Below are 14,964 nucleotides of genomic sequence, written 5' to 3' on the forward strand. Positions count from 1 at the left end.
AAAACTGGAATTTCAAATCCTGCTTTCTTAAAGTAGTGCTTAACGCAACTTTGTGATAAGGATTTAACAGCCTTGGTTATCCACTGAATGGCATTCAATACATTGATACATTTTGCGAACTGATTGCTGTTTCTGATCTTTGCTACTTCAAGATTTCATTACAACAAGGTGCATGCACCTCGTTGTAATGAAAAAGAGGTCTAATTGTGCCTTGGTATGAAGTGTCTAATTGTGCCTTGGTATGAAGGCTGTAACACTGATATTGCATTTGATGGGAAAAACACTAATTCCACAGATTTCAGTTTTACATTTGATAAGTGGGCGGGTGAATTCTCAAGAAATGGCAGAATCTATCTATTTTTTCTAGAAGGTCATCAAGTGCAATCAACCATTTTGACATTATGTTTTTTCATCATCCATGACTTTTTATTCTGATATTAATGGGCCCATTAAGCTTTTGGATTTCGTCATTGTAAGTATCTTTGTTTTTTTGGCCTTTCCAGTTACAAATGGTTGCTGAAACTCTCTATCCATGTTACAACACAGCAGCATACATGTTCCTTAGAGCTTTCATCACCAGAGCATTTTCTCCTTTGAAACATACAGTTTCATCTGCACGGTAGATGTTTATAGCTCTAATCCTTCACAAATTGCATTTAGCTTTTTTTTATCAAGTCTATAAAATGTTGCATATATCCTTTTATTTTATTTTTTTTACTCACAAATAGTCTTGAAAGTAATGTTACTGGAGCAGTTAAGCAACAAGAATCAACATAATGTTTGTAAATTTTGTTATTGTAATATTATGACTTTGCTTAAATTTGTCTAATCAACCATTTAATGATCTGAGGTTCTGTAGTCCATGACTTTCCAGAACTTCTGCTGTCTTTTCATGCAGTGATACTCCACTTACGGGAATACTGTTTGCTGTTACAGAACAGAACCAACTGAACACTACTGTATCAATTTCATTCATTTGAATTAGTAATCCATAATGTTTTTACTTATTCCTCTGCCCTAAATCCCTCAAATTAAGCTTTTCAATTTCTGCTATATGACTTACATCAACTTTCTGTTTTAATTTTAATCCTTTTCTTTGCCATGCTATATAACATAAGTAAAAAACACACAAGTTCAAAATAACACTTCTTTTGGACCTCAGTTCTAGCAAGAACTAAATTTTTATTCCAGTCACATTGTGAGAACTCTGTGCCTTGACAGATGGTCCAGTTATCTCACCACCTTTTCTTTACCATTGGTTCCAGTCTTGGATTGTTTCCTCACCCTACTGAGAGCTATAGCAAAGATATTTGGATTTTGAATTCTATGAATATGAAATATCCTTTTGATTGCACTATAACTTTCTTTTCCTCAATGTATTGTTCTCCTTATCTTCACTGATGGCCCACCAGCGGCCGAGCGGTAAAGTCGCTGAACACTGGTAGTTCGGTCCGAGGTTCAAATCCCGCGAACGGGCTGGCTGCATGGGCGTTTTCGTGGTTTTCCCCATGTGTAACGTGTATACGAGCCAGTTTCCCTTAGAAAGTCTTCCAAGAAGGCATCCCTCCTCTTAGGCAGATAGCCCTCGAGGCTTTGCCATAATCACATACACACACACACTTATCTTCACTGAAAAACAGTTTCCAAATGAGAGGGATTAATTTCTCATTTTATTGTTGCATTGTCACAAAACTATCTTTCATGGAGCATTTGCCTTCGAAACCTCAAACAATTGCTGACAAAGAGTATTTCTATTTTTATTTATTTATGTACCTCTGCTTATTTTTGAAACTTTTTTTCAGTACCCCTTAAAATAGAGTATCTCTTAATAAAAAGTAAATATATCAAGGTCCCTATTCAACGGGCATACAATTCTGTTGGCCAAAGTCCCTATTCAAAGGGACCAGGACCAACAGAATTTTCCCTTACAGGAGATACTACTGTAATCTACAAAGTTATGAAATGTGTGTTTTCAACATTGCCCTTTTTGTATGGGGGCAGACCAGTTAAAGCATAAATAAGTTTGAAAGCCACTGTTGATAAAAGCAAAATGCAGTAATTATGTCTAATAATATATTATATGTTTTCACAGTACTGTTCTGTTATCAAGACAGAAGTCATCACTAGATGTTTTGAAAAACTTGTCCAGAGATTGGTTCATATGAAGTTGCTGCTGTTTAAAGTTGTTACAATGTTTACTTCTTGAAAAAAGTAAAAGAATGCCTTTTCAAAGTTGAAAGCGAGAATATAAATTTTAAAGATGTAACAGTCATTTGTATCTTTATAATTATTGTATTTACCATAGATATAAAAATTTATCTTCCATGCAATTTCCTTAGGAATGAAAATTATTCACTCTGAAAGAAAATGCATGAACAACCATAAAATGAAGTTTTACTTCAATTCAAAGAAAGCAGAAAAATGGAGATGTGAAAATATGATGTGCTGGGAGGAAGGGAAGGATTGCATTTTCAAAATTGGTTTGAAGGATTTAGAATCAGTTTCTTAATGGCAGTTCATATCATTTATGTATGGTGGCCCTTGAATTTTGTCAGTATCAACTTGATATAAATCATTGAACTATTTATTATAGACTGAAACAGTTATATAAGGGAAGTTGGTGGCCATGCATTAATGTTTAGACCATCAGATAAAATAGGTGGCACTGATATTGTCGAAGTTGATAACTAACATTGGTCATATCATTCCGGCTCTTGGAGGTAGGAACAAATCTTTCCTATCTCCATGTTCTTTCCCAGTTGGTATGGAGCAAGATTTGCTAAGAAATAAAAGAATGTTTTTTAATTGCTGTGTCTAACTCTGCCAGAACATAGCTTAAAGTTATAGAAAAGATATTATTGGTAGCACTATACTATACTCGTACTGTTGGAAAAGTTATAACAATGAAGAATTAAGAGAGGCCAGATTTGAACATTAACCATAAATGTAATTTTATTATAACAGTGAAGAATTAAGAGAGGCCAGATTTGAGCATTAACCATAAATGTACTTTTATCTATCTCGATACTGGTTGTCATATGCAAACTATTAAAGGTTATATGGAAATGTGAAATGCTGAAATAAACGTCAATGAGGCACTGACTGTAAGCAGTTAGGTTCTTATTTAATTGAGGTTTATGTGGTGGCAAAGTAACCTAAAATGCAAATGTTTTCAGTCATTTTAAAATATATCTACAGTTTCATGCCTCTTTATAATCTTCATTCACTAACCAAAAAAAAAAAAAAAAAAAAGGTTTCTGATTTTTTTTGGCAAATTGCTTAATTTACATTAAAAATTTCTAATTTTATGAATTTCTGTTATGTTACTTTTTCCCCTTAGATTTTTCTTTAACATAATCGTATAAATATTTTGGTAACTATTTTTATGCTTCAAAATTTCCACCAGATCTTCAGCTTTTGGCTATATCTGAATCTGATCCAGATAACAGGAATAGTACCTTTTCACTAGTATTTGCTCCATTGTGCTTATAAAGATAAAATAAGTAGATCTTTTATTTGTTAATTTATTTTATAGGTGTTCCAGTTTATGCATGGCGAGGGGAATCTGAAGAAGACTTTTGGTGGTGTATAGACAAATGTATTCATTCTGATAGCTGGCAACCAAACATGGTCAGTTACTGTGTTTATTATTTACAGAAGAAACTATTCCAAATGTGAAACTGCTTTTATGTTAAACCATATATTTATAGGGTTTATTCCAAAATTATTAGTGTATGCAATATGTTTCCAAAGTTTTTATCCGAAGTTTTACAAATATATGCATATCACAGTGTTGATTCATAATAAATAAATAAATAAATAAAAATAAATTCATGTTGTAAAACATTGAAGCAAGAAGTGATTATGTGACCTTCTAATGTACATTTGTTTTAATACTGTACATTTCTGAGCATCTTTCTTGATGTTTTCATGGATTTAAACTGCAAAATTACTCCTCCTATAGTGTCTGAATGCTTTCATGTTAATCAATAATTTTCATAAAGTTCTGAAATATTCTTAAAATAGTGACATTTAAAATAAGATTATAGATTTGAGAGCAGAAAATAGCCTATAAATGTCAAATCTAATTGCAAAAAGACTTGCCCGCCATCCAGTCTCTCAGCAATTACGGTTGATGAAGTGTGGCATACACTTGGAGCAGCATGGAATGAGCCACCCTTTTCTGTCATCCAAGCTCAGTTTTGACTCCATGCCTAATGTTATAAGGGTCGTTCTAGCTGCCAGGGTTGGCAGCAGTTTCTACTAATTTCGCATTCCTGTAAACCTCCAAAATGCCTACAAATTCAATCATTTTGTCTTCATGCCATCCTGTTGACATGCAATATATATCTTTTTTGTATTTGCTTTCCTTCATGGTGTTGCAATTTTAATGGCCGGTAGCATACATTTAAAATGAGTTATAGCAATTAACAAAAATTATTATTAAAAAATTAGATCTTGTAGAAGACTGTGCGATTGAAAAGAAGCTAAAAAGAAGCAAGTGTAGTTGCAGAATCTATGAGGTGCCTTTCAAGCTCTCATTTATAATAGCTGACTTTCATTTAATTAAGTTGTTGTCTGTTTAGTTGCTTTTTAGGTGAAACATTTTCTTCAACTTCTGCCATCTGTCAAAACAATCACAGTGAACAAGTTCTCTATGTAGCTCACCAAATTCATTATGGAAGTTCACTAAAAACATCCAATTTCAGCTCTTCTAAAGGACCTCATCATCTATCATAAAAATGCCAAATAGCATATTGTTCAAGCAATGCAGTAAAAAAGATTTAATAATTAAGAAATAGTAAATTGTCCAGTAACCTCTGTATTTTCGAGCTGTTTCTCCTTCAGATTTTCATATATTTTGATAAATTTGATTCCATGGAAGTTGTTAGAAATTTCAGTTTCTTTGCAGAGGGAAAAATGCATTTTCTAAGAAAAAAAAAGAAGGCATAAACTTGTAAAATATTGGACGACAGTTATAGAGAATGATAACAATTGTCAAAATAGAAGAAAAACACACTAAAGGGAAACATAAAATTACTAAAGCAACAACCTTGTGTTTGGCATAGATTTAATCAAGAACTCAATCAATTTTAAGAGGAAACAGGTGCAGGTCTTTTTCATCAGAAGCAAAGACATCTGCAATACTGGAAAGCAGTGGTTGCAATGAGCATATTTATACACTACAGTAGTAAAGGGAATTAGAAGGTAGTGTAATCCACTTCAAAAAGAGAGAATCCAGCAATCGCATTAAATGGAGAAACAAATATAGGAATATAAAACAACAGTTGCATCCACTGCTTTCCAGCCTTCAGATTTCTCTGCTGCTGATAAAGAGGGATCTATGCCTGCTTGCTTTGGAAATTCATTTAGTTTTTGACTAAATGTATGTCATAAAAGTTTGTTGCTTTGCTAATTTTATGATAACAACTGTATTATACAGTGTGTTTCAAACATCTTTGTGCCAGCCAATGCATAAGGATTGAGAACAGTAGGAGGGCGGTGCCAGTAGATGGTGTCATTCTGTCCAATTTTACTTCAATTTGTATGGGGATTAGTTTGGCTTTAGCTTAAAGTTGTTCCAGATGTTGTCTTACAATACTTATTATTATGTGTGCAATGCTCCACCAAATTTAACACTTGTAAAAAAAAATTGTGCATATGACACTTACATAAAAACAGATTCTTGTAGATAAGTGTGCAGTCAATTCATAGAAAAATTCCATGGCATTCCAGTTCCTCATAGGAATAGTGTGAGAATCTATCTAGAATTTATCTTGTTGTTAGATAAATGGAAACAAGGTTATTCAATGACAGAATTCCTAAGGGGGGAGAGTTCTAATAAAAGAGAAAATTGTAGAAAATAAAGAACTATTTCAGCATACTCCAATGAAATCTCTACACCATGTCTCGCAGGAAATGGGTGTTTCTACAGAGTTAAATTATTACATTTGAAACAGGAAAAGATGCCAGGAATCACTGCGAGCAAATAGGCATCATTTCGAACAACTTCTATAACACAAATGTATACTCATAACATCATAAAAATAAATAAAATTATGTGCATGATTTTATTAACTAAAACTAACAAGAATTTAATACATGGGTTGGCTACCTGCTGTCACCTGGAACAAATATGTTTGAAATACTCTGCATATGAAGAAATATTTCAGATATATTTCGATCATGATAAGGAATTTTGCTATCCAATAATATCTTTTTAAATATTGTAGCAATGTCTTTGTTGTACAAATTTTTCAAAATATGCTGTGCTTTTTCTAGTTGTATAAATATATATTATAGATCTATGGTCTCAAACTCAAAGTGATCATGGGCTAAATGCATGAAGTAAAAGCAGCTAGGGGGCCAAAATTAAATAAATAAAATATTTAAAAATCAAAAAGCACAGTTTTTAACTAAATAAAAAATACATATTTATCAAAACAAATATATATATATATATATATAAACACACACTTTTGCAAAAAAATCGAAGCACCAAGGACTTTTGCGATCGTGACAAAATTTGGTATGCAAAAACATTTTGATCAAACATGCAAATGAACAGGAATTGCAGTCATAGCACACATTTCTAGTGCACAATTCACAAAGCATAAAACCAGTAACAGAAGCGTAAAATTTATCTTTTTTGTTGCTGCCATAGTGAATCTGTAAAGAAACAACTAAAGATGCCATTACAACAATATCGAAGACCTTACACACAACTAAATGATTTTGAACGTTGTTGCAATGTAGGACTGAGTGATGCTGGGGGGTCATACCAATCAATAGGCTGCCACCTGCAGCGTACAGACACTGCGGTGCAAAGATGTTGGCAGCAATGGTTGCTACAAAGAAATTACCGATTAAATAAAGGCTCTGGAAGGCCAATTAGCACAAATGGGAGGCGAGACAGGATGATTGTCCGCCAGGTCCGAACCACCCCAATGGTATCATCCTGGGGCCATTTTCCAACAAGGTAATACCAGGCTACATACCGCTCGCATATCTCTGGACTGTCTCCGTGCAGTTGATACTCTTCCTTGGTCAGCAAGGTAACCAGACCTTTCACCAATCGAGAATATCTGGGACATGGTAGGCCGCCAGATTCGAGCATCACAATATATCGCAGATCTGTAGCGACAACTGATGAATGCCTGGCAGAATGTGTCGCAGGATGACATTAGGAACATCTACCACTCCTTACCTTGATGAATTCAAGCATGCATTGCCGCCAGGGGCGGTTTGACCAACTACTAATTTGAACACTGGGTGGGTGATTGTGAGCCGTGAACAGGTACTATGACTTTGATTGTTTAACCCTTTGACGGTTATGGAAATGAGCAGTTTCTGTTTACTTAATTCGCGCAGCATTAGGAGTAAACAGTAGTTGAAAGTGGCAGCTGTTTTCCCCCGCCATTCTTCCGAAAATGTCACCTTTCTCTGGCGATGCCGTAGATAGCTCGCCTCACGCGTTTTAAAAATTTCTTAAAGTATTTGTAGTACATAAATAACAGTTTTTACGTACTTTAAAATAATTATTAAACAGTAAATTATAAATGATTAACCAATTATATAAATAATAATAGTTAATTATAAATATAAGACAAATATTAAATTGAAAGGACTAAATAAATACAACTAATGTAATACTTTATGAAGCACAGTATAAATACAGTAATTACCTAAAAATCTTTTTGTGTGTGATATACTTTAAAACATGGAATTACACATAATGGGGCATTACGGTCTTTGCAATACGTACGTGTTTCACGGCGAATTCTTTTTCCATTAGCATCATTTTTGCTGCAACATACCACACATCGTCTAGTAGGTTCTTTCTAATAGAAAATTTCAGAAATATTTGTCATGCAAGCTTTCATGCCTACATCATCAGTAAAACTAAATCGGCTAGGAGCGTAAGAACTTGAATCAATTATACCCCATTGTCGAACACTCGAAAGATCTTCCTCATCGCTTGAATCCTCTTCTGAGCTTGAAATACTGTGAACAAAGTCTTCATCAGATTCAAAACTTGATAAGTTTTCTGTATCACAATCATAATCATCATCATACCTATCTAACTTTCGCTTTTGAGCCATTTTACTGTACAAACACCCTAAAAACCGCACCAAAATACGTATAAAATGAACAAGGTCAAAAAAGAATCCACTTTCATTATGCAAAGAAATTCATGGAACTCGTAATGCCATCTGTAGACAGTAAAACTAACTAAATTTCACGAGTAGCATTTGTTTGAAACACAGTCAGTGCAGAATAATAATGGCGAATGAAGTCAGCTCATCAGCGCGCATTGGGAAAAAATTTCACTATGCGAGTAGTGCTCGTTACTAACCATTTCGGTCAAAATCTTGCTCCCGAGTGGAACTCGTTTGCGCGCATTATGTAGCACGATTTGATTGCGAGCTGAACTCGTTCATAACCATCAAAGGGTTAATCATTTTATTATCTGTGTATGAGCTGTACACATATTCAGTTTCATCAAAAACAACCACTTCCTTCATGGTGCTCCGATTTTTTTTGTAAAAGAATGTATATATATAAATGGCACAAAGGAAAAAGTTCTAATTATTACTTACTTTCTGTCTGAAATCTGCTAGAAATTTCTGTTGGCCACACTTTGTAAATCTTTTGACAGCTAAATGTCAAAATTTTCAGACTGACGCACATTGAGATAACGCTACAGAGGTAACCACTAATAACTTACTTTTAACTTAAAAGAAATATTTGAAAACTTCCTAAGAACGATAAAACTGGAGAATAAATAATGTCAACTTTTTTATTTTATTTATTACATTTTTCTAAGATGCATACAGGAAAAGTATATATTTTTATGTGAATAATTATAAACTTCTTTGTTACTTATTACTCATTTCTGCTATGACACTTCATGGCATTTTGATCTTCATGAAGTTTGTAATCTCTGAGGAAAATTACTGGAAACTTCATCACAAACTGCAGATACTCATCAGCAATCTGTAATTTTTTTTTTTTTTTTTTTTTTTTTTTTTTTTTGTAGACTTATTAATTTTCTACCATGGAAGAAAGCTGTTCATATGTAAATGTATATTCCCAAACAAAGTGATCATTCTTATTGCAAAAATTAGTAATTTATTGTATTTATCATTTGATAAGTACTAATAAAAGTTAACCAAATTTGTATTAAAATTTTTGAATAAGATTTATATCACATTGTAAGTTAAATAGCTCCATTTCCTTATTTTCCAAAGAGTGTTTTTGAGAATGAAAATAACATGGAATTGTACACCAAACACACACACACACACACCAAATTTTGTCATAATAATGCTAATTAATTTATAGGAAATATATTTGAGGGTTGCATAAATTTGCTTCAAGAGTCGAATGCAGCCCGCAGACCACCAGTTTCAGATCACTGTTACAGATAATGAGTAGATAACTTTTAAGTAAAGGTGCATTTCTTCATCATTCTTTCTTTTATTGCCATCATTTATATGTACAAATATATGTATATATAAAACCCTTGATGCATGTTTTCAGTGTATAGTATTAAAAAATGTAAAAATTGAAATCTTGTTAATGAAAAGTAAATTTGAAATGCTTTTGTGAAATTAGTAATAATTTAATTAAAATTAAAATTTAATCATATTTTGCCTTAAGCAAGCATATGGAAAAAAAAGTGTATAAGTGAATTTCTTTGAAAAAGGTTGTAAAAGTGAAACTTTGTAGGTTTCTTAATTTATGAAAAATATTTTTGCTTGTCTAGATTTTAGATGATGGGGGAGATGCTACTCATTTAATGCTAAAAAAATATCCAGCAATGTTTCGTGGAATTAAAGGCATAGTAGAGGAAAGTGTGACTGGCGTTCACAGACTTTATCAGTTATCAAAATCAGGGAAACTTACAGTTCCTGCAATGAATGTAAATGATTCTGTAACAAAAGTATGTAGCTATCAAAATCTTTCTTGTTTTTTTTTTTCATAATTATATTAATTTCAATACTTATACTATGTGTTTTGAAATATTGAATTTCTAGATTAATTTTTTAATGTATTTCTATTACTTATATTTTAATATTTTTAAGCTAGAAAAATATCGTCATTCCATGATTTATTGATATATAATTTTTTTTTCCTCTGTGAAGTTGTGCTTTTTATGTTTGGTCTGCATATATATATATATATATTACACACAAAAGAAAACGTAGTAGTAGGCCAAAAATTAAAAAAAAAAAAAAATTTCACCACTCCTGCACTATAGCACCAGGATTGAAGTAAATTAAAATTAAAGCATTAAAAGTTAAAATTAAATTGGTATCAAAGCAAGGCAATTCCTCAACAATATTAATGATTTGCAACTGTGGATAAGAGGTTTAACGCTGTATCTAAACATATTAAAATTAAAATAAGAATTCATCAGTAGAACAAACTCGAAAATTAAAAATGTAAAAAGGAAAAAAAAAATATATAAAAATTAATCTCCTTTTACTGAAAAACTAAATAAGGACTCGGGGGAAAATGATTTAAAAGTTCCATAAAAGTCGATTAATATGTTTCAAATGCATGCTTCATTCTTCTAGTTCATTTGAGATCAAAAACCGAAAAAAGATTCAATTAAATTTTCTTTTAAGACATTAAAAATTCTCTTAAAACCGAAAAATCGAATCTCAAGTGTATCCAGAATTTTCCCCTTTTAAAAAAAAAATAAATAAATAAATGGATTCGAAACACTTGGGAAAAAGAATAAAACATTACGTTGTGCCAAATTGACCACTCAAAAAATCAAATTGGCCAAATAACATTATATGTTAATCCGACATTCTAAAGCAATTACAAATTAAAGAGCAAAGCATGTATACTTTAAATCAAATTGTCATTTAAACAACACTAAAAAATTAGGTGGTCCCCGAGTATGTGATCCTAAACTTTTAATACAAAGGAAACAAAAACCTTTTCAGAAGGTATTTGTATAAATAATATAAAATCTAATTTGCTATATATTCTAATACAATTTCATTTCAAGGTTTCTATCATGTTCCATCATCCATCACATATGTAATATTTCTACCCAGAGAAATATGCTCCATCATCTTAGATATTAATAATATTTTCATTCCATTTTCGGTTTTTATCCTCCATACACTTATTAAGGTTGATCCCTGAGTAGATACTTGTTTAGGTTGCATCTTATATGTTATAATGATGAGGGGTACATTTTTAATGTCCAAGGCTTTTCTACATTAGAAATGTACATGACTTCCCATTTTTTGTGGTACTCTATAGTATGTATACTACCACAACATGAAACTGAAAAAAAAAAAAAAAAAAAAAAAAAACTGTTCTTTGAGATGTTGCCATTTTACAGATAAAGTGTTTAATTTAACTTTGAAATTTGAACATTAAATTCCTTAATAAATTAAGTGATTTAAAAATGATACATACTTCTTGATAATTTATATTTTAATTCCAACTAGATATATTACTGATAATTTTAATGTTTGAACCATTAGTGTAATTATTTAAAAATGTTTCTTATCCCATACACTTATATATCTCAACTGTAGATTGTTTCTCAGTGATACCACAGATGTAAATTTGTAGATGTTTCACATAATCCATTTAAGAATAGAGAACTAGTTACAGAATAGGTGTAACTTAGTAATAAAATCATTTACAATTTAAGTGATTATTAACTTTAAAATGTTAAGACATCACAAATGAGGCAACCCACTAAAATACAGCATCACTTTGCTATACAAAAAGCAATTTATGCATGCAATGCATTTTCTTAATAACATGACTATTTCAAGAAAAATTTCAAATTTACCTATTATCCCAGCTTAAATTTTCTCTGTGGTTTTTTTTTTTTTTTTTTTTTTTTTTTTCGGGGGGGGGGGGGGTTAAACATCTGCAATGGCATTATGGGAACCATTATCTATTGTTGCATCAAATATACTTTACAACAGTCTTATAGGTATCATTAAGCTCTTCCCTACATTTTATGTAAATACCTCCATTAAAGTTTTTTGATGTTCTGTTTCAACTAGTTAAGAAGGAGAAATCCCACTCACTCATTTCATGGACAAATGCTGCCAACAATCCACTGTTTCGATAATAATCTGCAACCATGGTATTTCTCTCTGCTTCAGGATTAATTTTTTATTGGTTTTATTTATATATTTTTTATTGCAATAAATTATTCATGTTCTGAAAAATATATTTTATTTTATTTTTAGTAATAACATTGAAAAAAATGTACATTAATGATTATTTAGTATTGTAATAAAAATACTCTCTTATCTGCTATAAAAATTTACCAACTTTTAAGAGTTTTGGAGTACGTTTTGTAGCTGTGATACAGTATAATATACTAAATCAATTATAAGAGATTAAAAAAAGGCAAATTTGTAATATGTGCAATAAAATTGCCTAGTTGGTTTAAATATTTAATTGAATAGTCCCAGTTAATAACTGTTATTGGTACTACTACAGTTTCATCACTAATAAATTAATGTTGTGATAGGTTATCTTGTGTAATTCACTTTCATATACAGTTGGAACTCCTGTGGGAAGTCCTGAACACCTTTATATTCAATTTTGTAATTATATTTTAAATGTAATTGCAGACTTTTAAATACAAGTAAAATTATCACATTCAGTACCTCATCACCAACTAGCTCTGTAACTATTTATTTGTATTTATTACCTAGAAAAAAGTCTTCCTGGTGCTGTTTTTCCTATGAAATGCTGCCTTGGAATGAAGAGTTTTTATGGGAAGACAATGTTTTTCCTACTAAGCAAAAAAAGAATATATTGTACATGTCAAAAATTAATATAATAGATAAAGATTACTTGTGGTTGAAATGCATTTGTTCATATTACGAGTTGTGTTTAATTACTTTTCAATATAATTTTAAATTTACAATTGTCAGATGTGAAAAATACAAAATTTCTTATTCTCCACTTTTCAAATATATATATTTTTTATTTCCATTCATCTGTGATTAAAGTGCAAAATGCTATCAGTGGTTATTTTAAATGTTCAGTATACATTTATACATCTTGAAAAAATCCATAATTATATAATAGTATTAAATAATCCAAATTAATAATAGTATAAAAAATAAACATGTTCACAAATGAGTCTTTTTATTATTACATTCTCACTGAAAGATCCTATTTATGAAATTCTTATTTTGCTGCTTTATAACTAATAATTCAGCCTTTTGCTGAAAGTCACTCATATGTGTGTGTGTGTGTGTGTGATATAATAATATAAAATAAATGAAATGTTTTGGAACTTTGTGGTGGTGTAATAGATGTGTAGTGAAGAAACTTGATCCATATTAAAGAGGATTGAGTCAAGCTGGATTAAATTCCCTTTTTTTATTTAAATTTACATTTGTGGTAACAATTCACTTGTGCCTATTTCCAGTACATTTTTTATAACTGTTGCGATAGAAAGAGAGCACATCAAAATTACGTCCTTGCAGGGCACAGAGAGAAGCTAAAATGAAAAAAGTGACACATCAAGACACATTCAGAGGAAGAAGGGACAGATTCAAAAGTTTCAGTTTGAGTTAAAAGAAACTTTTGACTCCCTCCCTTCTTCCTCTGAATGCTTCTTTATAGACTTTTTGTCTTTGGTTTACAATTGTTTGACTGGGCAAGAGGCATCTACATTCAGGGTCACGTAGGATCGCATGTATAATTTGAATGACACAGTTTAGACTTATAGCGCTATCTTTAACACTAGAACGGCGGGAAAATCTTACCTACTGGAACGGCGGCGGTAAGGGGTCATTTTGACCCTTCGATGAAAGTACTGAAATAACATTGGTAAAACAGTTTTACATTGGCACAAATATGTATTTCATAATTTATATTTAATATTGCATGATAATTTATTGACTTTTTAAAATACTGTAAATGTAGAGAGTACATGGCGATCAATTGGATCATACTACAATTACTCAAATAACTCATTAATTTGATATAAGAACTGATTTCAAATAAATGGATTCACAAATTAAAACTAATGTTAACTAAAATAAAACACAATTTATATAATATTTTTATGTACTTACTCGGAGGATGATTCACTCTCTAAATCCAGAAATGAGAAATGTTCTCTGATGTTTCAGTTATATCATTATATGTGTAGCTGAATGGAATATGTAAAGCATTTCATTTCAATTCTATTTAATGTTTAAAATATTAGAGATTACACATATGTATTAAGAATTAATACAGTTGATACAAAAATAATTTTTAATAATTTTTTCAGTGCATTTTCCGCACACAACTTTGGAACAAGATGCACAATATTCTTGAGATTTGTTTCCATTGCATCTCTGTACTTGACACTTTTTTCTCTTTATATCCATTTTCTTTTCATGTTTTTTTTCTGAAGACTCAGGAAGAATCTTTGGTAGATTTGAAGCCATATGTACCACTCTTAATTCCTCTTCTAATTTCAGTAGAAAATCTCTCCTGTTAATGGTGTTTCCTGTTATACTTTTATATATTATCCATGCGTTCAAAGCTGCGTGATCCAAAATATTGGAAAAGATATGTACAGGCTATCGTCTAGGAGCCGATTTAACTGAATATTTTTGGCACATCTGATCACGAATATCCACACCATACTTTGTTGTGTTGTAAAATGCTATTGAATCGGGCAACTTCTTGAGACTGTCTTCAGTTTTTACAGTAGAATGTAATGAGCTCAGTAGAAAAACACTTTTGTTTCTTTTGCCTTGATAGATAGTAAGTGTGATATTATCGTTATCATGTTCCACTATTGTCGACGAATAAAGATTACTATGCTTATTTTTCAAAGATATAGGAATTTCTCTTCTCTTCTTTTTTATTGTGCCAACCATAGTCGTATTTTTTTATTTTAGCATTTCTGCTAATTTAATGCTAGTAAAATAGTTATTTGTGGTAATATTCCTCCCT

General features: G+C 31.2%; 1 protein-coding gene across 7 annotated transcripts in view; it reads left to right on the top strand.

Annotated features, from left to right (window-relative positions):
* LOC118189539 (adenosylhomocysteinase-like 1) overlaps positions 1–14,964 on the top strand; it is a 373,963-nt gene that overhangs the window by 324,147 nt on the left and 34,852 nt on the right. For all 7 annotated transcript variants that reach the window (XM_035360165.2, XM_035360167.2, XM_035360164.2 and 4 more), the window contains 2 exons: positions 3,536–3,630; positions 9,770–9,946. In XM_035360165.2, the coding sequence (XP_035216056.1) occupies positions 3,536–3,630; positions 9,770–9,946 (272 nt within the window). The remainder of the gene's footprint in view (positions 1–3,535; positions 3,631–9,769; positions 9,947–14,964) is intronic.

This window comes from Stegodyphus dumicola, chromosome 7 (assembly GCF_044657685.1).
Source record: "Stegodyphus dumicola isolate Sdum_Otavi_A_Nest chromosome 7, ASM4465768v1".
NCBI lineage: Eukaryota > Metazoa > Arthropoda > Arachnida > Araneae > Eresidae > Stegodyphus > Stegodyphus dumicola.